At 39.6% G+C, this 27,000-nt stretch overlaps 2 protein-coding genes across 5 annotated transcripts in view; both read right to left on the reverse strand.

Moving 5' to 3' along the window:
* Positions 1-27,000, reverse strand: part of HOXB3 (homeobox B3) — a 58,111-nt gene that overhangs the window by 13,513 nt on the left and 17,598 nt on the right. For 2 of the 4 annotated variants that reach the window (XM_024203745.2, XM_024203747.2), the window contains exon 2: positions 11,856-12,078. The gene's annotated coding sequence lies outside the window, so the exon portion shown is untranslated. Of the gene's footprint in view, positions 1-7,484; positions 7,544-11,855; positions 12,079-19,551; positions 19,613-27,000 lie in introns of those variants that run through there. The other 2 variants (XM_024203744.2, XM_024203749.2) reach the window with 2 other exon arrangements.
* On the reverse strand, positions 11,960-16,245 carry HOXB4 (homeobox B4). Its single transcript, XM_024203752.2, has 2 exons — positions 15,608-16,245; positions 11,960-14,921 (listed from the first exon to the last, which is right to left on the reverse strand). The coding sequence occupies exons 1-2, from the start codon at positions 16,029-16,031 to the stop codon at positions 14,608-14,610; spliced, it is 738 nt and encodes a 245-aa protein (XP_024059520.1). The 5' UTR covers positions 16,032-16,245; the 3' UTR covers positions 11,960-14,607.

Here is a 27,000-nt window from a genome sequence, read left to right on the forward strand (position 1 = left end):
CACACACTATCCAGACAAAACCATACTTTAAGGACGGCTCTCTGAAGAAACCCATTTCTCTTCTGAGGGACCATCAAACGAGAATAATCCGATCGGTGGTGTTTCTGTGACTGAAAATTGCCCAGATGACTCATTAAGATTTGATCCTTACAAACGCAAGAAAAATAAGGCCCCCCAAATTTGTAATGAGTTTGTCGTGAGAGTGGTGGCGGGAATGAAATCCAAATCAGCAGATAGAGTCGCACCAATACATCTATTTCAACTAGAGAGAGAGAGAGTTGGAATTTCAAAAAATCGTCCATTAATATCAATTTACTTCAATGAAAACTTTGGTTCTTCATGAAGTTGATGATTTATGATAAAATCAATTAAATTACAGTCATTTAGGGCCTTGTGGTTCCCCTCAGATTTTATTCGCCAACAGACCACGCGCTTGGTAAAAAAAAAAAAAAAAAATTCAAGTTTAGCTGGAGGCGAGTAAAGATAATTCTGGAGCTGAGGAAATTTAATGCAAAGCAATTTTCAGCAAAAAATCAGGCGCTTGTGTAGCTCTCTGCCAATATACACCAGTTTGCCTCGGGAAATATTAGACATTGAGTCTAAACTTTTCCGGTTTTACAATGTACGGGGGCATTTTTATATAGCTAACAAATGGTCCCAGGAACTGAGTTATTATCAAAGTACAAAAGGATACAAACAAAACCCAGCCAAACTGAACAGGGAGCACATTTTTTAAAAAATGAATTTCAAATTTAATCCAATTTGTCTTTCTGTCTTCCACATAAACTTCGTTTTGTTGCAACTCACTCTTAAAATACACATCGGACCTTAACAAAGAGACCAATTCTTCCGACTCCTAGCCCCAGAATGAATGATGAAACAACACTAGTAAATATTGTGTCATATATTCCAACATGAATCATTTTCTTTTCCCGCCCCTCCTTTTAAAATGGAGGTCATTGAAGAAATTACATTTCAAAAATAAATCTTTATTATGGATTCTCCAAAACCCCGAACAGATTGGGAACTCCTTTCATGCTCTGAAAACATTGTAACTATTCTTATATAAAAGGTTGAAGCCTCTTATACTTACCCAGCCCACCAAAATAAATTGGTCAGCTAACGGGAAAAACAAGTAAACTAACCAGATGTTTGTTAATCACATCTGGCAAATAAAAGCAGAATTTGAGGGGCGTGGGGAGGGAATCCACTATCAGCACAGTGGAATTTTTAGAAGACATGGGCTTCCAGGAAAAGACTTGTAATTAGGAGTTGCTCCAAGTAAACAAAACTTCTGAGGGCCATAAATCATGCTCACATACATTCTTCAGTTTAACACCCCGCTTTTCCAAAGCAGCGTTTGTAGTTTCTTTTTCAAACAGCGGAGAGGTGCTAACGCCTTAACAAATGTGTCCCAGGGAAACCAAGCTGGGAAACACGGACTTTAAAGGAAGCTTCTGTATCCCGTCTAGGTATGAACCACGCAAGATCATTTTTATATATATATATATATATATTTTTGCTCATCTTCTACTTCCCTGGCTATGTTTCCGAGAGATCAGTCTTAAATTGATACTAGGGAAAGTCAGCTATACTTCACATTGACCAATGGAGAAGTCTCTAACCTGTCAAAGCTTTGGGAGCGATTAATTATATCTCAGAGCGCTGGAATTCATAGAGTACGGAAAGGCAAAGTTGCATCCATTTCCCCCCCCCCCCCCTTTACCTCTTACCTGTGTTAGTTCGACACCAAGGACTTCAGGAAGAAGGAGAGAAGGGGGGAAATCGGCTGCTGCAAGTATCTGAACTGAAGCAAGCAAATTAAAGAGAAGAAAAGAAACTACTTTATTGTACCCCAGTGGATCTTGCTGACAGCTTTGTCGGACGGATTTCTCTCCCTTCCTCCCCGCTTCCCCCCCACCCCCCCAAAGATGCTTTGATTTTTGGACTCACTCGTTTCGAACGGAACTGCCTTGACTGAAGAAAAACCTTCCAAAACCGCGTTAAGTGTCGCAAGGAGGCAGACCCCTTTCCAGGATGCCCAGAGATACTGGGAGGGGTGGGGGAGTGCGGGTCGTGTACTTATTTTCCCCGCTGTAGGGGGAAAAAAATCCCTGGCACTTCTCTGAAAAGCTATTTCTCTTTATAAAGACTTAAAATGTTGCAAGACGGGCATAATACTGAGTGACAAGAGGTGCCGGAGAGAGGAGAACCAAATGGATTCTGGTTTTAGAGGCCAGTAGGAATTGGCCAGTCTTCAATGTCAAGATTCAAAATTGATTCCATATGTCTCGACATACACACACACACACACACAAAGTTAAGCAATACATTCTGCATTTTAAAAAAAATAGAGATGTGTCATTGCGATCCTTTTAAATATTTGTGAATTGCAACTTAGCCTGTCAACTTTTGAGTTTAATCACAGAGACTGCGAAGTAATAGGAGTCAATGGACATGATCCTGTAACTTATTTTTAACCTGACCTAAAATTGAAGAGTGAACAAAAATCTGTCTGAAGGATGAGAGGGGTAAGATTTGCCAAAAGGGGGGGGGGGGGAATTCTCCTTACCGATTGTTTTGTGTTGTTTTAAAATCATGGCGATTCTGAGCCTGCCATCACTGAAGTCCTATTGGCCTAATGGAATCACTCCCGTGGACCGAATGGGAAAACATCCATTGACTTCATGGGCTTTGGATCCGGCTCTTGGGGATCACTGAATGTTGATGTGTTACGGCTATTGAGAATGGAAAGGCCTGGGTTGATTTTCAGGAAAGGACAAAAGTTGCCTATTAAAATGTCATGACACAGCTGGGCATTTGACTTGCCAGAGTCTTCCTTCAGAAACTGCTGGCTCAGAGCTGGCAACTCCTATTGGTGCAAGTGGACTTGGAGAGAATGTAACCCTGGTTTTTGGTCGCTTTCTCTTCCGAGCTCTATAGATACTTCTGCCAATAAGGGCTGACGTCTTGGCTTTAACCCAAAATATTAAATGAAAATTCCTCATTTAACCCCTCTCTGTCTTTAAACAAAAAGGAATCAACCCCTTCTGATTTATGGCTCTGGTTTTCTGAACTAGCACCTGATTTGGTTTATCGCAGTCAAGTGTTGAAATGTGGTTATTAGCCCCTCAAAAAAAAAAAAAAAAAAAACAACCCCGAACTTCAAAGGACACCATCATTATATCCAACCTTTTGCCTATTTAACAGAAAGCAAAGGGCTCCTTTCCCTTTGTCTTTTCTCGAAATAAATCTCGTTCCGATCCCTTTTTAAACAGAAATGTTTCAGCTGAGTTGCACTGGAGTGCGCTATGGTGATCGGCAGTTTTTAAGGCCTGTATAGCATATACTTATTTCGGACATTAATTGTTTCCCCCCCCCCTGCTTGTATGTTTGTTTGTTGTTTCTTTTTCTTCCTTTAGACAATACGATTTGTTAAAATAATTCATTCGCTTTGACAGGGCTACTGGTATCGGTGTGGCTGCCAGTTATTTTAACAAACAATGGTCATCTTGTATTTACAATGCAATATCAATCTCTTTTTAAATCCTTTTGTTTTTAAATGACCAACCGGAATAAATGTATGACCCATGAATGATTCCTGAATCTTACGTATTTTAAAATGGACAATGTATAAGGAATAAGAGTTATAATACTGCATAGTGGAAATACATTGTTCATATATTGAGACCTCATCTATTGAGTCTACAGGCTTATGTATTGACTGCAGGTATTACCCTGTTCTGTATTACCTACTGGCCTCCTTACATAGCAGTTTCAAAGAGTCCTATCCTCCCATAATTCTTTAATCTTACATAACACTCTTTTACAGCCTGCAATAAATTATGAACTAAGGTGCTGTTGGACTTAAATTTTCCACCTTAAATTGGGAAAGGAATGGTGGGTGTATATGTATGGGAGGGTGGGTGTGATGGGGGGAGAAGTGCTTCCTTTGGAGATGGTATATGATAAAGTAAATATTGATTCTTCATGTTGGTGGATCAAACTTTTCTGAAACGGTAGTCGGCAAGAAGAACTGGTTATTGCAAAGAAATGAACGAAACAACAATAACCTGAACTATTTTAATGACAAGATCAATAGCTCATCAAGTATTTTGAATATTATTCATATCATTTATAACTATAACACAAGGAAGAATATTCCGCCCGCTGCTTTCTGATGTATTCAGTTTAACTGAGTTAATAAAGAAATATCGCAATAAATAAATAAATAAATAAAAATGAACGATCTACACATAGTTTTAGTCCATAGGAGAGAGAGCTAATCAGCGAAGTTATATTACCTAATCGATAAATAAACCAATAATGAACACAAATGAGAAAATATGTGTGATTTAATGAGGTAGGTATGGCAGGGAGTTACAAAGATCATGGTTGGGTAAGAGGAGTTTTTGCTGTTATTGTTTGACCAACCAAAGGGAACAATGAGAAGTCCTTTGGCTGCCCAAATCTGGACGAAACGAAACCCTTTTCATTGTATTACGTCATCCGATGCTAAATAATCGGTAGCCATCGGAGGGACAGAGAGAGAAAAAACACAGAGTCTATTTATTGAGAAGGTTCCAGGCAGAATGAAACCGTTCATGGTAAACATCAGCTTGATACAACGGTGGCAAATTTCTAGTAGGAGAGAGAAGGAAAGAAAGAAAGAAAGAAAGAAAGAAAGAAGTGTGAAACTTTAGCCTTGTCTATTTAAACAGCTCATTGATAAAAATCTAAGTCTTTGACTTGAAGTGTAGAAGCCAATAAGATCTGAGGCAACATTACCAATAAGATTAGATCCTATAGCCAGGCTTATCTCAAGCCAAAATTTTTGCATCAGATAAATCACAATTCTGTGCTACCTCCCCTTTCAATAGAAACCAGCTAGAAAGGCAAGGCAGAAATGTAGGTGTTATCTGAAATAGGCATCTTTCCCTCCTCCCCCACCTTAAATCAAAAGGCTAGCGATAGAGATATCAGTAATGGATTTGGAGAGTACATGATGCCAGGTGAATGGGAAAATGGGATTCATTATAGCCAAGGGTGTCAAAAGCATACATGTTTGCCACCTTGTCCGATTCAACATCCTGCAGAAAACGAAGCTCTTCCTGATATCTGACTTATTTAAGGGAGACGTTTGCACAATGGCGTCTGGAACCAGAACCGAATAACACCCCTCCTATTGATTAATCCCTCTGTTTTATGCGACTAATGCATGGGGCTGGACGATAGAGTTATGTGTGGTGCACTGTCTGAAGCTTTAATGACAGCAAAGGAGCCGTAATAATAACGTTAATGAGAGCGAAATTAATATTTTCGCTCCTTCCAACTCCGTAACTACAGGAGCCTTCCTCAGCGGGCTAATTTTTCATGCTCAGGATCTCAAATCTAAAAAACAAGTGGTCAAAATCAATTGGAAGCCAACGATTTAAATTAATATATGCCTGACAAAGAATGATGTTGCATTCCTGGCTTATTCACCGTCCCTGGATCTCCCTTAATATTTAATGAAAGTCGCTGAGTTGCTCTAATTTTACTACACAAAGGTTTACCCTAGCAGACAGAGTTAAATATCACTCCTCATGATGGTGTTAAACTTGGCTCACGGGGGCTAAAGGGAGTGCAGAAAATGTGGTTGGATTCACTTTTGAGAATCCGGTGTGAACATTTAATCTTCAGCCCTGTTGTCAGTTTTACTGACTCCTTGCATGTTACATCTTTAAAAATGCTATTTCCCGCTTCCTCTTTCCCTTTCAACACTCACGGTTTTAACCTATTTGGTCAAGTTTTAAAATGGAAATTCTAAGTGGTTGACTTCTGACCTTCCCTTTTCTATCAAGGAAGCAAATTCTCAGTCTCTATACACTTTTGCTTTTTAAACAGGTAACATTATGTCTTTCACCCATCAACTCTGCTCTTTAGGAGAATAATCTGCTCCCCAAAGTCTTAACTTTACTGCGCTGCCTCAATTGATTGAAAGGGATTTACTTATTATATTTCATATATATTCTATATATCAAGTGCCAGTGAAAAGCTAATATCTGTTGGCAGCCTATGCCTATCTTAATTTCTTGAGGACGTAGGGCCAGCTTCTGTTATCATGTACACTAGTTTTATATCCGTGTAACTCCATTGACCTCGATAGGTTTACTTCTAATTTATACCAGTCTAAATCACAGAAATCAGGCTCTTCGTTCCTAACGAAATGTCCTTTGTTATCTAAACTTCTGAAACTTTTATCCTAAGGACATTATTTACCTACCTACCTATCATAGCAAGATCTTGCAGCAAGAAAGCGATGCAAACTATTTCCTCTTTGCATAAAGAGAATAACGAATTATTTGGGGGTGAATTCACTTCCTTTTTGTTAACAGTCTTTGGGAATTATAAATGGGTCAAATGCTTAGGTTTCGGAACGAAACCCACAACATTGCTCCATTACCTTAGAACCCGTGTAGTTAGTTTGGAAGACAAGGAAGCTCACCTATTGTTCTGTCCTCCATTGACAAAGTCACTTCATTCTCTGCTTGTGATCAAACGCTATCCCTATTTAAGAGGCAGCCGTACATTTTGACTCCCTGCAGCAATTTGATTTTCATTTTCAAATTTAGTTATTTATCTGATTTTTTTTTCTGATCAGCTGGCATACAATGGGACCCATCCAGCCTTAAAAATCAAGCAAACAAAATAACCCAAACCAAAACAAAATAAACAAAAAAGCCCCAAACAAACATAAACACACCTCAACAACCTGTGTTTATAGGGCAATAAAGTCCTTATTAGAGAGGGAGAGGGGACAAGATGGTGAAAAATGAGGAATAGCTAGTAAAGTGATGCTGCAATACAAGACTCCTAGCTGTAATTTTTATATTAAGGTCGTGGTCTTTTACTAGGTTTATATGCCAATGAGGCGTTCCCGGTTTACCAAATTTATACAAATCTCTCCTTAATTGGTAATCACAGATGCTGTAATTTAAGACCCCCAGCTATAGAGCTTTCATATTAGCTGCTGATCTATTACTGTAAATCGTCTGAAATAATCAACTCCAGGGAGTGGGGCAGAGAGAAATGCTCGCTCTAAAATATCATCGCTTGCACATCATTTTCACTTGAGAAATGATTTATCTTGGACACCGCCATAAACAACACAACTCTCTCACAAACACACACACACACACACAATGGCAGCCGCACCGCTGCTGACATGCTTATTGTAATAAATCAAGAAAGGGGGTTTAAAAAAGAGAGAGGGAGAGAGAAAGGTTGTGAGGAGAGAGAGAGAGAGAGAGAGAAGGGAATATTCCTAAAAATATCAATGAAATGCCTCGATGGGTATTAACACACATACCACCATGTGAAGAGAAATGGGAGGAAATGAAGACGGCTATTTGTCACATTTTACGACAATAACATTAATAACAAACAATAAATTTACATGGACATATAGACACGCTAGGAATTGGGAAGACCCTGCTACTCACAACAATCCAACCCTCGGCGTGGCTTCTTTCTTCCTGAGAATTGTTTTATTGCAGACTTTTCTCTCTCTCTCTCTCTCCCTTTCTCTCCCTCTCTCTCTTTTCCCCCCCTCTGCTATAGGCTTGTTTTTTAAAGGACAGTTGAATTTCACGTCAGACACAAGGAGACCATGTCTGCGATGTTCCTGACGAATACATATCTATTCTGCAACCTCTGCATTAATTATTTAATGAATCACGTGATCTGGAAGGGGGGAAGGGGGTCTCTCAGTTTCATACTCAAAGGACCACTGTGACCTTCCACTGGAACAGTGTTCCCCCCCCCAAAAAAAATAAGTTTAGAATTGAATGTAACATTCTAGATCTACAGAGATACTCAGACTACCTAGTTATTTCAATAAACACATATGCATACTTACACAGGCGTGTGAACGTGGGATGAGTGTATGCACACCACACTATACTGTAATATACATACGTCTGTTAAAGGACGCAACGTTAGGGTGTCCACCCCCACTCCCCTCGAAGTTTAGAATATTTAAACACTTTCCCCAAACCCTGATGCCTCTTTGCCCTGCTAGACACATAATGCTTTTCTCCCTGACATTGTATTACAGCCTTCCACTGAGTAGAACAACTGTTTTAGGCTCCAAAGCCCTCTGAGGATATTTATGCTCATGGATCCAGATTTAAAAAAAAAAAGAATTTCCCATTAGGATACAGGGCCAGAGCTTGTGGCTTCTGCTGTTATGGTTTTGTGAGTCTTTATTGCATTTATGAAGTCCGTTTTGGCTCTGAGCTGAGATGCCCCAAAACGGAATCCTGCGAAAGGCTGGCCAACAAAGGAAGCTGTTTATAGTGAATGTACAAGGAGCTGCCTATGGAGCAAATACCAAGTAGGCAAATGCCTCACTGACACACAACAGTGTGCACACGTCTGTATGTATCAACAGACTTACATATGTTTACATAAACACAGGCACACGCATGTACAGACCTAGCTATGGCACTGATTTCCTTCCAGCCCTACAAGGAATCTAAGATTTTTTTTACAAATCTAGCGTAGGTGTGCCGCATCCTTATTTTTCAGGTGCTAAGGATGACTGTCTCACGTCCTCAAACAATAGAACGGATACAATGCATAAGGAGCCACTGAAGATCAAACAATAGGACGGTGGGAGACCTCTAGTAACAAACAAGGTGGAATGCGTTTGAATATAAAGCTCTATTTTTGCAAGCCTCGGAATACCTATAAACATAGATAAAATAAAGATAAGCATGGATGTTTAGCGAGAGTTGTCCGGAGTTTAATAATCCACTCTCTAGGAAAGCAGCTACCTGAAAGAGCACATTTTTAAAACTAATTAATAAAAGGTTAGAACATTCATACCCAACGTTCAATCCAGGCAAAATTTTGAAGTGGCTGTGATAGAGGAAAGGGCTGTTTAAAGCTTGGGGAAATGAACACTGAAGCCAATTGCCCGAAAAAGTATACTTGTTTTCAAAGCATAGACCTTATTGTGCGAAATTGCTTTTTAAAAAAATAAAACCTTCGGCTAAAAATTCTGGGTGAAGGTATAATACCGAGAGGGGGGAACACAGAAAGTGAAAAGTGAATTTATTCAGGGTTTTTTAAAAAATCCTTTCTGTGACATTGTATGGTGATAGAGGAGCTGTTACCAAATAAAGCAAACTTCCTTTATCCGTTGAATTAGATGATTTTTCAATTGGGGACATTATCAGACTAGGAGGGGGGTAAATGGAAAAGCCACACATTTTCCTTCAGTAAAGACCTTTTTTTTAAAAAACCAAACTATCCCGTATCCGAATTTTGCTTGCCAACCTCTCCCCCTCCCTCCCCGCCGCCCCAAAATAAGCAAACAAAAAAGAAAAAAACCCAGCTGCATTTTTTTTTAAGAAGAGCAACTTTCGCTGAAAGTTCAAAGAATAGGAACTGCGGCCATAAACAGCCCCCTCAGCCTCCGAGGTGCGATCATCAAAGAGGCTTTCTTTCGAGAGCTAAAATGAACGTTTATATAGTGAGAAGGGGAGATTGATTTACGAATTTAAACACGCCGTTTTTATTGGAGATCATAAATCTGTCAGGGGGAAGGTGCTCACGCTGAGAAACTCCCAAACTGCTCTCCCCAGCGAGATCCTCACTCAGAGAGGAACATTTGAAGGAAACCGAACACGGCAACAAGGTGTCGATACACCTATAATATAGAAATATTCCGGGTGTGTGTTTGGAAGTATTTTTATATTATACAGAGACAATCTCGCGCGTTGTATTTTAATATATATATTATATAATTTGCTCTGGCTTCCAAATAAATAAATCTCAGATCGTAGTGGCAATTAGACAAGCTATTCCAGTTGGTTTGATGCAATAGACTTTTGGTCCGGCTTCGATTTCAGGACGCCGGCGAAGCGAACAAAGAAGTGCATGGGACAGAAAGGGCACACCTTTCAGACTCATGCTGATTAAAAATATTTACATTCTTCTATCAGGAACTAGGTCGGAAGAGTAAAAACCTAAGAGCGATGACTCGAGACATCAGGTGTCATAGAGAGATCTAAACGGAGACTCCAAAAGACACCCGGGCTCTCTATGACTGGGTCTCTGGCTTTAGTACAGCGAGGTCGGGAGACGGCTACCAAATGTCTGACGGAGCACGTCACTCCAAAAGGAGTGGTTCATCCTTCGCCGTTTAGAATGTCTCATACCCCCGGAGTGGCTGTGTAAACGCTGCTCCGTGTCAATATAAGTGTTCGTCGCTACCAGGACTAAGGGCCGTCGCGAGACCCAGGAGAAGGCCACAATTTTAAAAGGAGCGAGGTGGTTTCAACAACACGCACCGATAAACACCCTTACCGCCTGCCCTCCTGTAGCCCCCCCTCCCCTCCCAACCACCACCATCAAAAAGAAATCCCTGGCTGCATCAGCAAATATCACACCCCTTTAGCAGATACAGACGAGCTGTGAAGGGCTTTTGAGAGTGTTGTGGGCTAGGAGCGGGGGGTGGGGGTGGGGAGGAGACCCTTCGAAACAAAGGATTTTCTGGAAAGGAGAAGATCGCTAAGGTTTGAGGGAAAAGTGAGAGGCGTTTGGCTGGGGTAGTGTAGGGGTCCTTTTTTGAAAGCCTTCCTGAGAGGTAACAAAACAAAACAAAACAAAACAAAACAAAACAAACCCAAGTGGCCGAGCCAGCCCAAAGATCTTTCCCCTTGCACTGATCGCAAGCTTCCCGACTCTAAAAAATCAACTGCCCTTTGTCTGTTACACTGGAGACCCTCGGTGCTTTGAGTTGAAACCCAAAGCCAAGAAGATAAACAATGCATCGTGACCAGATTTGAATATAGAATGACTAAGACACTAAAAGCCAACCAAACACACACACACAAAATCCGATCGTCCTGGGACGCCTTTCATCTGCATTCCCCGCGATGGCCCAGCAATGGCAACATTAAGAAACAACCATGAACACGAGTGGTTTAAAAGATTCTTTCCGGAGGTGCAAAGTTTGCCTTAGCCCTGTCCAGTTCGACGCTGGAAATGTTACACAGCACAATGTCCAGTCTTGGAAAGGTCAAGGGGTTTGAGAGGTCAGTCCTTGGCTATAATACTCAGCTAATCGGTTAGAAAACGTGTCCTCTGGGTGAACCCTATACGCGATCTGTGCTCGGCAGCTCAGAATTTTGCCTCAATTTATTTGTTTATTTTGCCTTTCAGTCTCCCCAGTAAAATGCAGAAAGTCTTGAAACGTACAGCAATCAGACAAGCCCGGCTCACCCAAACACAGTCTATAAAGGCCAACACTTTCCACAAAACAACTCTTCTAACCAGAAACGAGAAACCCCAAAGTCTGATTTGGCTAAAGGAGTCGAACACTGTTATTCCTCAAAGGAACATCTGACACACTAAAAAAGAAATCATCTACCAGCTTGATCTTTCCCTAGTCACACGTGACGTTTGTACAAAGCCTTTTAACTTAGGTTTCAACGCTTCAAGAAGGCAAAATAGAACATGGAGGAATATAATTTGAAATAGCAAAGCTGCCTTGGTCACAAAAAGGTTAATCTCTTAGCTATCTGCTTTTCCTCTGTATTCCATTAGATAAAAGAGTTATCCTAGCAAAGCCAAGCTGTATAGGATTCACACCATAACATGGAAAAATACGGGTTTTTAGCCATCCTCTTTATATGTAATCTGTTTGATATCTTTCTTTTCTCTCCCCCCCTCAGACAAAATAAAATGAGGAAACCGAGGGAAATCCCGTAAAAGATTCATGTGTCCCCCCCCAAAAAAAACTTACTCTTGAAAAGAGGCAATAAAACGATCAAAAATGCATGTCAAGCAGTCGGTTCTTTTACCTTGTGCATTCCCACATCCTTTTTCCAACGCCCCATAGACGGTATTCATGGTTTGAGTGGATTCTTCCCAAGTGAGAGGAGTTGTTTGTTTCGTTTTGTTTTCCAAAAAAAAAAAAAAGTTTTCAACTTTATGATCCAGATTTTTTTATTGTTATTATTCCCCTTGAAGATTTTTGTAGGACTCCGGGTACTTTTTTCCCAACAGACGGTCTGCGGAGATTTGCTGTTGAATAACAATGGGGAAAGGATAAGTATTTAAAGAAAAGAAGTGATTAATGATTTTCTGTATAATTCTCGCATTTTTCTTGGCTTCTGTCTGCTTATAATGGCTGTGAACTTTTAGGTCCTATAGAAATCTTCTTTTCTCCCCCTTCAATTCTATTCATACTTTCCAGCTTTGATTTTGTTCTATAGAAGTTGCATTCCTAACAGCATATGCTTTTTAAGAACTGTTTTGGTACCCTTAAGAGCATAGCTTCTATCTGAAAATTGCATCGCCTTTACATAGGAAGCAGATCAAAGGGGGGGGAAATCAGCCATCAAAATAAATGCAGTCCCCACCACCCCTCGTCGAAATAAAAACTCTGAAGGTTTGCTCTTTTTGCCTTTAAAGGGGCAAAAGTTAATCAAATACATACACAACTCCATTTTTTCCAACACAAGACGTGTAGCGGCTCTGTATCACATGACCATATAAATATTTCTTACAAACTGTTACAAAGTCAATAGAATAAAAGACGTAATGGACGATTTATTGAGATGGGGGAGGAAGGGACAACTTTTGAATGCAGTTTATTTGCAAGGTCTGAGTTAAAATTGCTAAGTACCCTAAGAACAGAAATAGCCATTCAACCACTTTAAATATTCCAAGCCAGGTCTTTGTTCTTAATAACGTTGTGGGGTATTTTAATCATTACTTAGAGAAATTAATAAAATCTCATAAATAAGCGAAAACCTTTTTCTTATAGGGAATGATTCAGAACATGATGATTTTCTTTGTATGGTCTAGAGGCCTCCTTCCCCCAACCCCACCCCCTTTAAAAAAAATTGTAACTTAGAACTGGAATGTTATTTCGCCCTGAACAGTATTTTCGATACTTTCTATGAGCAAGAAAATGAAAATTAATACAAGAGCTGTGGCTCACAAAAGAAGCCATTTGTCTTCTTGATTATCTATTTGCTTGTCAGGGTTTGAGCTATTGCAGTAGCCAGCTCCTTTGTAATATAAAAATACACAGAAAACCTGCAAACACCGAGAAACATCTGTGCAAAAATTATACTCATTAATGCATTAAATACCTTGGAGAAGGAGATTTTTTAAAATGAAGTAGCCTGTCCTGAGGAATACACCGCTGCTTTAATTCCTTAATACAATGTAGCGCTTTAATGACCAACACTGTTGAAACCAGTTTGTGAACATATCATGCAACCATATTAATATGTGCTTAGAATAAATAAATCACAATATGTAAGGCTGAGCAGTACTTAAGGCTGAGATACCCTATAGTCAAACATATTTTGTTTTCATTAGCGAGGTGTAATTGACAGAAATCCTTATAAAACTAACACATTTTCAATTAAAAAACACTTATTTTTTTAAACACACACGGCTTATAGTCACAACGAAAATTTTATTTCTATTTGCTTTAATTCTGCTATGTACAAGTTATCATGAATATCACAAAGAACAATAGGAGGTAATTCAAATGAACAACTGGAAGGGGGAAACCAAGATCCCAAAAGTTCTTTGAAATCACATCAGCTCGGAATGTCAAGTACTATAGAACATGGAAAAAAAATCTGTACGAAGTTCATAACCCCTTTTCCATCAAGAAAGAAGGGGATCCCCACCTTCCATTTTTTATTCATATGCTCAGTACAAAAATGGACTGAAACTTAGTGGAGAAGCAAAGAACCCTCCCTCCCCACACCGCCTTTGACGAAGGTTTAAATTCAGGTGGCATTATTTGATCATCAAGTTTCTAAACTAAATACGTTGCCCCCCCTCCAGATTTACAAGTGAGGTAATTAACCTGCTGGACTCAAAAATGGCAGGGGGTTTCTTACATAAGTCTCCATTATTTTGGTCTCCTTCCCAACCCCCCACCCCAAATTTCACTCGGTTTGTTTTAAATTGTGCCAATCTCTTCTTTCTCCATCTGTATGACCCTGATCATTACAATACTCAACATCTATTCTGGCCCCCCGGTCCTCATACCGTATGGAGTAAGGGTCGTTGTTGTTTGTTTGTTTTTGGTCTATAGGGCTGTGTTACAGTTGCCAGAACTGCTGTGCCCTTGGGGATCTGAATAGAAACTTTCGCTTTGTGGCTGGTAGGCAGCAAAAGAAAAGAAACGAAAATTCAGTTTCTCTCGAAGAAACTGTGCCTCATTTATTAAAGTGAACACTGGTTGTCGAGGTAATCGCAAGCATAAGGTCCATCCTTTGTACGGGAGAGTAAACATGACAAATGGGGCAGAGTTTGGCGTGATTAAAGATGAAACAAGGATTCATCTTAGCCAAATTTGAAAACTACTATCTACAGCCTTCTTTTAATGGGAGAGAGCACAAAAGCACATCTCTGTTGTTTGTTTGTTTGTTTGTTTTGTAGCTGAGTTTCCCTCCTTTATAAATAAAGAGTATGCCCCCTTTACGCCCCTGGGAACATAAAAAAATTATCATGTGTCTCCTACACACACACACACACACATACACACACACACACACACACACTCACACACACAAGAAACAATTATAGGCCGGTGGCTGGTACATTGGCTCGGTTCTGAGAACCTCCTTGTATCTGCAGGCTTGCAGAAGCGTTGGAAGAATTAGACCTGATCTTGGTATTTGGTAATTTATTATCTTTTTTCCACTTCATCCTCCTGTTCTGGAACCATATTTTGATCTGGCGCTCGGACAGGCAAAGAGAATGGGCAATTTCTACTCTGCGCCTCCGCGTGAGATAGCGATTATAGTGGAATTCTTTCTCCAGTTCCAGGACTTGCTGCCTGGTATAAGCTGTCCGGGAGCGCTTCGGTTCCCCTCCTGTGCAACTGGGGTTTACTGAACAAACACAAAGGAGGGAGTGGGGGGAGAAGAGAAAAAAAGAATTACTGAGCTGCCCCTTTAAATTTTTTTAAGTGTCACACACTGTTTTGCTGGGAGACTACTCGAAGCAGAAAGATGCACCACGATCTTCCAGAAATATACACGTAACCCATCTCCAACCCCCTCACTCCAGCCTGATTGCATGACGTACATCCATGTCTAGATGTGTTTTAAACTTCCCTAGATATATTTTACAACATACTCTCCTTGATAACATAGATGGTGCAATTATAGTTTATATATATACACCATCTATGCTCCTTAAAATCCATAAAATCCCCCCCCTACACACACCCTCTCTTTTTAATAACACGTCAAAAAAAAGTGAGAGGAAAAATAGTAAAAGTTTACTCAACCCACCACTTAAATACAAATTACAAAAACATAAAACGTAACTTATGAAGATTCAACAGCCATAAAAAAGTAGCCTGCAAGAAATTGGAGGAGGATGGTAACAGAGACTTCAAAGGCACTTGGCCAAGTAGAGCCATAAAAATTTATGGAGGATGTAATTATACTGCTCTGCAAACAGGCGATCGTAAATCTCCACGAATGGTTATTTTACAACTGGTGCAATAGGCTTTCCACAAGACTTTGAGGTGCTAGTTAGTATAAAGCAAAAGCCACTTTAGTTCACTTACCCGTGTTTACATGGACTTTTTTCATCCAGGGATAAACTACTGGCTCTTTGCAAGAAGAATTAGATGGGCTTTGGTTCATAGAGTTTTGGCTACAGGAGGGTGGAGGAGGGCTGGGGGTGACCGACTCACAGTGGTGATTTGGCTCTGAGAGGTGGCTCTGAAGTCCGGCAGAAGGATGAACATGATCCCTGGGGGAGAGCACCGCTGGCTGGTGGCCGGAGCCCTGACAAGCTGGGTAGGGCGGCTCGTTGCAGGCTGACCGTGGCTGGTACATCGCCTCATGTTGGAAAGTGGTCTCTCGCCTCTGGCTGCTGTAATATCCCGGAGAGTGATTGGGAAGGTAATCATTCTGAGAATATTCTTCGCAGGGTGGGAACTTGGGATCCACATAGTTGGAGTTGATCAAAAACGAACTCATGGCCATTAATTTCTTTGATTTGCACACACACACACACACACAAAAAAAATACTAAAATTTATTCCTATCCCCCCCTACTCGTTTTCCTGTTTCGTAAAACCCTCCTACAGACTGTCAAGTGAACAAAGTTAGGAATCCATGTGACACCGGCGGCCAATGGCGAGGTTCCCTGCGATTCCCGGATAAGGAAATATCCTCACACAGGGGCATTCTTACTCCTGTAGGATTTTTTTTTTTAATCACCAATATTTACATATTTTCAGCCAGGGTGAAATTTCGTGCCCCTGCACAATGCTACTTACCCAGATTAGCATCTCGAGCTGTAAACCTCTAATGTCACCACTTAACCCCTCGTGATAACAAATCCCCACTCCCTTCAGTAGGTGTGTCTTGGCTTAGTTGTGTGTTACGGGGGGGGGGGGGGGAAAAGATTATTTTCAGGAATTGGGGGGGGGGGGGGGGAAGTCCGCTCCGGATCAAAATGAATGCCCTGGCAGATGATACATTGAGATCCCTCTGGCTGGTGTTTAAATTTCGTTCTTAATGTAGGTGATATGAAGCGGTTTGAGTAGCGACTCTGCGCTGAGATACTGGCAGAGATAAATAGGGCTTGTTTTGGATCGATAGAAAATTCATCAGCTAATTCGGGGTACCGAGGCTCCTAAATCACATTTAGCTTCGGTATTCGATTGACCATTTTCCAGCCATGGGTGGAAGAGACAGCCCTTCCTCTGAACACGAAATAAAGGGCTTTATGGACAATTAAAGATAAAATTAACTAGTCTCAGTGCTGCTCCCTTCTCCCCCATTGTAATAAACATGATTAAAAAAGCAACATTTGGACGGGTGTTTAAAATCGAAGCACCTAATAATCCCTTCATAAAAATCAGGAAACAGGGCGGCGTTTGGCTGGAGTATTTATACCTAGTGTAATTTAAGCAATTATACAGATTAAAGCACCAGCGTTTTTCTCCTGCATTTCAGTGACGTAATACTTCTGACACCCATTGCAGCTCAGATTTTTATTAGAACAAGGTGATGAAGTTTACCACAGGAGTACTAGAGTTGGGAGTTTAGGTAAATACCCAAATATTTCTTTTCGGTTATAAAAACCATCTTCTGGCCAAGGCTTCTTTTCATCCTTTTATTTAGTTTTTTTTCTTCAGGGAGAATGACTGTAGTGTTTGTGTCAACTACATATTCCCCTAGATACGAATTTGTGACACAACTTCCTTTACACAAATTCGGATCTACAGGGTACATATAGAAGACAGATGCATCTTTCTTGGTCAGAAATCTTCTAACTTCACTTAACTGTAATAATTCTCTTCGATTTAATTTATTAGTAGTATTATTATTGTTCATACAAGAGCTTTGCTGCTAAAAGAATTAATCTATGAATAAATATGGTTAAAAATTTCCACTTTCCAGAGGAAAAACAAATAATGAATTTCACCCATTCGAAATACAGAGCTAGTAATTGTTCGGCTATAAAAGTAATACAGTACGTGCCTACCTATTCATTGATACACTGAACATTAGTTTAGCATTATGTTCCAAAAAATAGTCCTGGACTATATCTAAAAGCATAAGTAGAGTCCCAAATTATCATTCATTTCAAATTTAAATGTAATAGTTAATTTTCACTCCAAATGTGGTCGTTTCAATATCATCCACTGATCAACAGAGACAAACATTTCAGAATTTTTTTTTTTTGAGTTTCTGAAGGTCATCCAAAGTTTTTTTTGTTATAAAAGTAAATGACGGGGTGGGGGGGAAGAGAAACAGATGAAAATAAATACAGAATATAAAGGCAGATGGGACGATATTCTTTTTTTTTATGACAGGCAATTCTTTTTATAACCCGAGAAAAAGATCAAAGGAGTTTCATTTCCGAAAGCAATAAAATATTCATACTGTCTAGCTAATGAACCTTCATTCGGAACGAATGAGAATAGCATCATGTTGAGACTTCGTTTAAAATTCCAGTAGCTCCAGAGATTAAAAGTATAACACGCTCCTCCACCCCAACCCCACCAAAAAAAATCAGAAGGGAGCAACACACGTTTTTGTTTGACTATCTCCGATTTAATCGTATTTTAACAGCACTCAGTCACAGACGATGCCATAAAGATGCTACATTTCCCCCTTCATTGGCTGGAAATACTGTTTTCCCCCTGCCCTCAAATCGAAATATATTTCAAATAGCACTGCTTAAAAAAAAAAAAAAGACCTTCTAAGGCAGAGAATGAATGAACACCGCTTGTTTGGGACACATCATGCGTTAAGATTTTCCGGCTGCTTAAAGGTGAGTCGACTGTATCGCTCGCAATATCTATCGCCCAGGTAAGACAATCGAGAGCACTTCTCAACGAGAACTGGTAAAATCTACCCTTTGCAGGCTCCCAAGCGTCTAACACTCACAAAAAGTTTCTTGCACACCAAGCAGATCTCGGGGGTTGCTTTATAATGCCTTTCACACAAGACAAGGATGTCCCAAGTCTGCATAAATGCCCCCGAACCCCTCAAGTGTACCGGGGAACAGACAGTGACTCAGAAATAGACCGCCTTCTATTCAGTGTGCTATAATTAAATAAGAATCCAAATAAAATATGCTAGAACAAAGTAAAGACTGAAACTATAATAAACCAATTCTAGCAAAACAGTCCACTCGGACTCCACTTTTGTATTTTGATCCCGTCTGCCTCTGCGTCCTTTTGTTAATTTCCCCCAACAGCAGCAATACCCTAACCAACACCGGTAAATCCTATACCTTAAACATAAACAGCTAGGTAGGGCCTATTCTGGATTGATACCCCCCTCCCTTACAGCCCCCTCCCCAAAACATCCCGTTTTAATTTTCCTTTGCAATGACAAAGGGGTTTTAGCAGCACCAGCACCCCTAGTGTTTGCCAGAAATCTTTTTTTTTTCCTCCAGAAGTCTCACATCACAGCTTCAGATCCCGAATTAAAAAGAAAACGATACTGCCCTGTACTCCCCCCAGCCCCAACACACACACACACACACACACACACACCCCTGCACTTTTTTTCACACTTTCTATTCCGCTCATAAAAACGTCGAACGTTTCGGAAGTTTAGAAAGATAGATCTAGCTAATGTTCTCTCTCCATTTCAAAGGGGGGAAGCCGCTTAGCCGCCATCCAAACCTACCTCTCTCCCTTTCGACTGTTAGCAGGGTCGGCTGCCGTCTCGCTGTTTATTTATATTATACAATAAAAGGAAAGCAGGCGGGAGGAACCAATAAGACTATAAAAACGGCTCCGAGAGAAGGAGCTTAAGAGGAGAGGATCGCTGAAGTGATGAGACACCTGCCAAGGCAAAATCCCCCCAAATGCATCCTTAATTCCCTGCCTAAACAGCCTCTTTTCTGACCCACTCCTATCAATAGCCTCCTACCTTGAAAAAAAAAATGATCAAGAAGACATCTAGAATTGTATCCGATCTCTCCTCCCCCCTCCCGCACACCACTTGTCCCCCTGATTGCATCAGGGGCTTTTCTTACCTTTCAGTTCTACAGGTTGAGTGCATGACCTCTGAAAGCGACCCCTTTTCCTGCCCATTCCCGCTCTCTCTAGGTGCAACGCCAAAAAAAAAGCAACAATACATACCTTTAAAAAAATAAAAGCTCCCCCTCCCCCCCAGTCCCCAGCTCAAAACAATCTCCTATAGCACTCGAGGAAGCTCCCACAAAAGTTCGTAAAGCTTTTCGGGCACAAAACAAACAAATAAAAGAACCCCCAACCCAAGAGCCGAGTTCCTCTCTGCTATCTTCCCCCTGAAGAGGGATTATTTCTCGATAAGAACCCCTCTTTCGCCCCCCCCCGCCTCCCCCAGCATACACCACTATTGTCTTTAAAGACAAACAAAAAACTGCTACTGGCAGGGAGCAAGCGATAGGCCCTTCTGAGTATTTTGGGTTTGGAAACCCGCAAGTTTTCGTATTAATCTCATACTTTGTCAGTCTTTGTTAAACAGCTAGGCGTGTCCCGAGTCCCTTGAACATTTTAATATTTGTTAGACGCTCTGACCTGAGTTTCACCCCACTCCGGGGGCCGCTCCCACTGGTCTATAATACGCTTGCATAGTTCTCTCGGTCATATTGAATTTTACCCAGGTCATTACTTTGGAGAAAAATGGCAGGGCAAAGAATTTTATTCAGACCTTTCCTCGATTGCTTGAAATTCCAAGTGAGCTTAGTGCACATCGTTTTGTTTGTAAATTTCCCTTTGAAGATTTTTTTTTGAAGGAGTCCTAGTCATCCAATAATTATGACTGCCAGTCCTGCTTTCTTTGCAATCGAAAGCATCAACGTTTTGGTGTCTCGTAGTAAGCAGGGACTTCCTCTACATAACACGAAGCCTGAGATGATTCTATAGGTTGGGACTAGATCACAGTTAAAAATTAATAATAAAAAAATCGGGTGAATGTAAGTTTAGATGGAAAACAGGTCACCCCAGTTTTTCCTCTCTAAGCAAACGATTCATAGAAGGTTTGAATCGTCTGTTTTCTGATCGACTGTGCGTATCACTTTATTTTAAACGCTTTACAAAAATTTACAAAGATCTGTACTTGAAAGAAGGAACTGCAACATTCCCCCCCCCCATCCTTTAAATACCCAAATGATAGGTGTAGTATGCATTACTAAGGGGATAAAGGTTAATAATCTCTAGGATATCTGAGTCATATAGGCTACATATTTTTTTTTAAAGCCGCCTGCAGGGAGTTTACAGATCTATCTATCTATCTATCTATCTATCTATCTATGTATCTATCTATCTATCTATCGTTAATACACACACACACACACACACACACACACACACACACAATGTAGCATCGTGCTTGTTCCGGTGATAGAACAAGTAATTTGAAAAGTAAATTGGGATTAGAAGCACCTTTAATCTATTGTTTGTGAAGAAATCACATTCTTTAATTTTATTTCGACTGCTTTTATGTTATATACAAATCCACGCACTCAGACACGGAGGAACGGGGGAAAACAAGGTAGATAAACTAGAAATATCCTTGCAAATAATATGTTCATTTCGTCTCCTCGGTTTTTTTTTGTTTTGTTTGGTTTGGTTTGGTTTGGTTTTTTTAAAAAAACTTGTTACTTCAAGTGAATCTTCCAGAGAACCGTAGAGATTTGCATTCCTAAACTGAAAGTTAAACGTTGTTATTATTATTAGGATGGCCTCGAAATTATACCTGCTTGTGTTAATATCCCGACAACAAATGACAGTTGTTATCTATTACCTGTTATATAAACCTGGAGTTGAAATGACTGTTCTATAGAGATAAGTATAGTAATTACAAGAGTGAAAAGATGGATGGCCCAAGTTAGCACTAAACGGTAGCTCTTGTATAGTGATATTTTATAAATACCAAGCAAATTCGTGGTAATTAATTAAACCCCAGCCTTATCACGCGAAACAAAACGCTTTACATTCTCTCGAATTTCACCCACTGTATGAACATACTCAAATCGGCAAAGCAAATGGGTTATCCAGGATGCCTTTCCCAGGATTCTAACATTCTCTCTCCCTCTCTTTTTCCAAGAAAAATGATGCGTGTTATAAGTATTTAGTCACTGCAGATATTTAAAAAGGAGAACAAAAGCAAATTTGCGATTTTTTTAAAGAGTCGGCATAGCTTCACATATTTGCTTTAGACTCTATTGAAAAGTAGCTTTTTGCACCCCCAGCCTCGATAAAAATAACATTTGAAGTTTGGGGATGCAAAGTACAGCAGTGTATGTTGAAACAACTGTGAAATGCCAAGGGAAATATTTATTATATCAGTTCATCAAACTGTTTCAACTGGCCAGAATGGATTCACATTTCTAGCAATAAATATAACACATTTAATTCAAATTCAGAAGGAAAGTATAGGGAAGGGCAAAGTGAGATAGTTAAACTGGACCAAAGTGCATAATGGATACCTTTTCAAAAAGCCTTCATGTGCATTTAATATTTTGTTAACCATCACCCTATTTATTGTGTACAGCAGGCGGCATTGTGGATTATATACAGTTGAGGTGTAAATACCATCGCTTATTGTATACACTATAAATAATGTTTATTTTGTCCTTTAGATCTTTTTTAAACAGTATTTTCATTAGTATATATTCCAAGTGTTAGAACATTCAGTCTGGAGGTTAAAATGATGAAAATGCCTGTAAAATGAACATTATATATTTGTTTACATGTAATACATACGTGACTAGAGAATGAAAGTTTATATATATATAAGAATATTCATTCTAAAGTCACATATATACATTTATATATACGCATAACAGCTCATATATATATATAAAAGAATGTTCATTCTAAAGTCATACACACACACACACACATATATGCATATCAGCTCATATATATATAAAAGAATATTCATTCTAAAGTCATATATATGTATATATGCATAACAGCTCATGTTAATATCCTATAGGGACTTCCATGTAATTGGATTTAATAAATGTATTTTGCCCTTGTATTCTTTTAATTAGATTCTATATGGTGTTTCAAAGGTTATCTTTTTTAGCAAAGTATTTAGAAGTCACTACACATTTCCTCACTGGAGACCCAACCTAATTCATCCACCTTATTTTCTACCAGCGTCTCATTCTGAATTGCCAGCCCCCACTGCCTGTTTCTCTCTCTCTAGGTTGGCAGCTTGTTACCCGTCTGTCTCTTACCTCGCTATCATTTTCTCTCATCTCTGCCCATAAGAAAAGGATCTTTCCTCTCTCCACCCCACCCCCTTCGCCAAACCACTACCCTTTTTTTTTTAAACACTGACATCCAGTCTATCAGGCTATACAGAAGACTGAGTCACGCACAGCGTAAACTTTTGACCCTCAACTTTTTGACCCCTTGAGCTATAATGCTGTATTAACAAGCCCCCCAAAGACCATAGTCACCTTCTACGTCTTCAGAAAGTAAAGCTGTACAGATTTCCCTATTTTTTAAAACCCTCTTAACATTTCTGGGTTCCTTCTTTGTCAAGGGGGGGACAAAATGTCCAGGCTTTGCAAACATTAGATGTGTTTCTCCACATCAAGTCATCAGGTTCATAGGCTGTCGGATTTTTTTTCCCCCTTTGCACTTTTCTTTTATCTCTGTGTGTTTAGAAGAACAAGAGAAAAAAAAAAGTCCCTTAAACCACAGCTGGATTCATCTCATTTTGAATTATTTCTGTTTTATTTGCCTAATGGGATGTCAAATAGGTGAGTTGTTGACTGCACTAATTAGTCTGTTCTAATTTTTCCCCCCCGCGCTGGAGGACTGGGTGATTAGTGGAGCTTTTGGTTATCTGTGGGGGACTGGAGGTCTGAGAGATAAGTTTGTGTGGGGAGGTCTTGGGGCGGGAATGGGGGGGGGGCGGAATCTGCTGTGGCACAAAAAGAACCGACAGAGACCAAAACCCAAGCTCTAAGCTACTATAGGGAGCAACTCAAAGAGACCCTGTCATGACTGTGAACTTGGTCTGAAGCGAGCTCTGCTGGTTGCTTGGGGACGTTACAGGCTCAAAGATTTCACCAAATTTTCTCCCCAAATCAGTTTCCCTCCGATTGATACTGTTTTAAATCTTCAAAAAAAGTAAAGATTTTTTTTTAAAATTAATTTGCCACTAAGCTAACTACATCTTCCCTTTTAAAAAAAATGCTGTAATTTGTTTTGACACGAAGGGCTAATATATGTATGTATATCTATATATGTTAAAAAGACATACATCAAAAGAGAGGAAGAGAGAAAAGAAAACTCATACAGTCTTACTCTTTCAACTCTTCCTGTCAAAACAGTTTCTTTTTAAAGCTAGTTAGGGTAAAGGAACATGGGGAAACTGCAAAGGGTAGACACCTCTAGAGCTAAGTTTTCTATGCCCCCTTTAAACTGCCATTTATTTAACACGATGGAAGAAAAGATGATAGAGGGCGACTCAGATATTCAATATAAATATTCAGAACGTTCAGTATTCTTAGAGAAAGTTTTAGTCTTAAATTAAATCCACGAGTTGACAGAGACCCCAGAGGAAGATACAAGCCGAAATAAATCACTTCCACAATTCTTGGGTTTCCTAATTGCGGAACGATCTTTTATCACGTGAATTTTAAATAATTAGGTAACTTAGCTCCTTTCAGTTCTAACGAATAATAATAACAACAACAACAATAATAATTGTTGCATCTGAAGAAGTGAGGTTCTCACCCACGAAAGCTTATGCTCCCAATACTTTTGTTAGTCTTAAAGGTGCCACAGGACCCTCTGTTGCTTTTAACAATAATAATTGTATTTTTTAAAATGGTGGGAAGACATGAGAAATTTCTCTGAAACTGCAATTCTATTGTTGCGTTTTCTGGAGCGTGCTTGTAGGAAAGGGAGTTGGTTTCTGTGAAACAGTGATGTGAAACCCTCAGATAGAAGGTATTTTTGTGTAGGTGAGGATGACTCACAAGACTATTACAAACAAATAGCTAATCAGTTTTAAAAAATCAGTGAATTACAGCTACTCATTCCTCTCCCCTCCAGATTATCTTTGCCCAGATAAACAGAAACAATATTATTCCAACCTTTTTTTTTTAATAAAGAAAGGGAGAATTTGGGGTGGTGTATTGCAAAATGACCCGTTTGGCTTGCCAAAAAAAAAAATGTATTTGTCCCGTTTGTTATTGTTGTTCTTGCTAGCTTGGAGCAATATGACCATCTCCAATTTGATGGCTTTTTTCCCCCCAAAAAAACCTTTTTGGTATTCTAACAACCAATGCATTTGATTCGTGAGTTGTGGTCGGGCTTTTTTTCTTTCACAAAAAAAAAAAGCAGTTTAGGTTGTTCTTAAAACTGTGACCTGCAGACCCCCGTGTCCGTGGGAGATATAACGATTGTATTTTGAGAGGGTGTCTCAGCGCTCCTCGATGGAAGCCGCTCTGACTAGTCTACTGACCTCGGAATGATCCCGGGTTCCTATGAATTATTGATGAGATATGAGCTCTGATTTCTCCTTTCAGTATGCAAACCCCATTATACTGTTAAAATGGCGATTTAATCGTTGAGAATAGCTTTGCTTTTTCCCCCCCCCCAACCCATTGGTGCCCCCTTCCTTTTCATTTCATTCTCTTAATTAAATCCTTTAACAGATTTTAATCACTTTTTGTTGAATACAATAAGACCTCGTGCACATCGGTAACTAGGTTACCTTGGGTAAGTTTGGTTTGGTTTCTGAGTTTGTTTGTTTTTGAAACAGGGGTGAAATAAAATTATTTCGTCTCTATTGCTTCCGTTTTACATCCAAATAAAAAACGCCTACAGGAAAACGCTAAAAAGCCATACAAAACGTTTAGTTTAGAATTTGCTTGGTTGTTTTTTTTTTTAAAGCAATCAAGCCTTGATACTCTAGGTAGTCTGGAAAGGACACAGTGATACTGAATTGCCTTTTGTTTGAACGGTTTCTATTGCTATAATCTATCTATACATCTAGTGAGTGTTGTTTCTACCAGGGTCTTCCACGTATTGCTTTACCAAAGCCAGAAGGTTATTTTAATATTGAATTTTCACTTTACTGTCTATTTTTTCTTTGACATGTCTCTGTTAAATAGCTGATTGATCTGCTGAGTGGATAGAGCAGATACTTTCTGAGATAAGGGTTGTCTGATTGCTGTCTATGTTGTTTATACAGAGAATGTAGAAGCATAGAATTCTGAACATTCACTATATGTTCAAAAAGTCACTTTTGAGAGGGTGTGTATGGGGGGGATGGCTATGTTAATTAATATAGATGTTCAACATTGCCCTCTCAGAAGATGGACACTGGTATAGATATATTATCATGCGCTAGATCCTCCACTAATCTGCCATATATGAGGAATATTTTTATTTCAAGAGCAGGAAACACTTTTACTTTGTTTACCCAACTCCATTGAGATCCTTCATGAGTGGAAAGAAATTCTAAAGCTGTCCATAAAAAAAAAATTTAGACCCCATGTGCCCATTTTTATTAGTCACAGCATTTCCAGTGGATGTGGTAAATTAATGGGCTTCTTATAGGCCCAGCCAGATTCACTGAATCAGTGGGCTTTGGGTCTGATCCTGTATGTTGTTGGTCAAACAGACAAATATTTATTTCCTGGTAAGCATACTACCTTCCATATATATATATTTTAACCCAGATTCTTTATATGTATATATTCCTCATATATATATATATATATATAAATGCAGCTGTGGTAGGTCTGTAAAGATGAATAGAAAGAACCTCAAGGGAAGTTTAAAAATAAATAAATGGGCTGTTTTATTTTCAAATCAATTGTCATTTCCATGAGAAACACACACACACACACAGACACACACACACCCCTACCTAGTAGTAAAATATCTCATATGTATTCTATCTTCTACAGCTGCTGAAGAACTAATTGTTCCACTGTCTGATGTATACCATTAAAGGGAGGGAAAGGATGAAAAATGCAATGGGAACCCTCGCCTATCTGAACGGTCAGAGTTCTGTTTTCCTGTTTCCTCTTCTTATACTTCCTCCGTTCACCAGCAAAGGGAGGTGTTTTTTTTAAGGACGTAGGGGCGGGGTGGGGTGGGGGGGAGAGAAAGATTTTGAGCCTGTGAATCCTTCCTTGCTTTAAAGTGGTAGCCAGTTGTACACATTAGCCACACAGGAAGCTGGGGAGACTAGAACAACACAAATAAACCCAGCCTGTAAGAGACAGAGAAAGCAATATAGGTAGAAAGCAGGAGTTTTTAAAGTGCATAAGAAGGGGACAGGATTTTAATATGGCAGGAATATAATTTCTAAAACATGCTTAGGTGATGTAATAAGGCCCAGTTCCATACCTACTACAAACTTTTGTAAAAGGTTGAGATTCCTGAAATAAATGAGGTACAGTAGCAAAGACTGACTGGGATAAAAATGGAAATCATACAAGCATTGTTTCCATTCT

This window comes from Terrapene carolina, unplaced genomic scaffold (assembly GCF_002925995.2).
Source record: "Terrapene carolina triunguis isolate 2854851 unplaced genomic scaffold, T_m_triunguis-2.0 Scaffold193, whole genome shotgun sequence".
Taxonomy (NCBI): Eukaryota; Metazoa; Chordata; order Testudines; family Emydidae; genus Terrapene; species Terrapene triunguis.

Bases quoted from the DNA above. Each gene is read 5' to 3' on its own strand.
- HOXB4 (XM_024203752.2), bottom strand. From the start codon at position 16,031: ATGGCCATGAGTTCGTTTTTGATCAACTCCAACTATGTGGATCCCAAG. The intron at 14,922-15,607 runs GTAAGTGAACTA...GTGTTTGTTCAG, and splicing joins AAAAGTCCATGTAAACACGG to TAAACCCCAGTTGCACAGGA.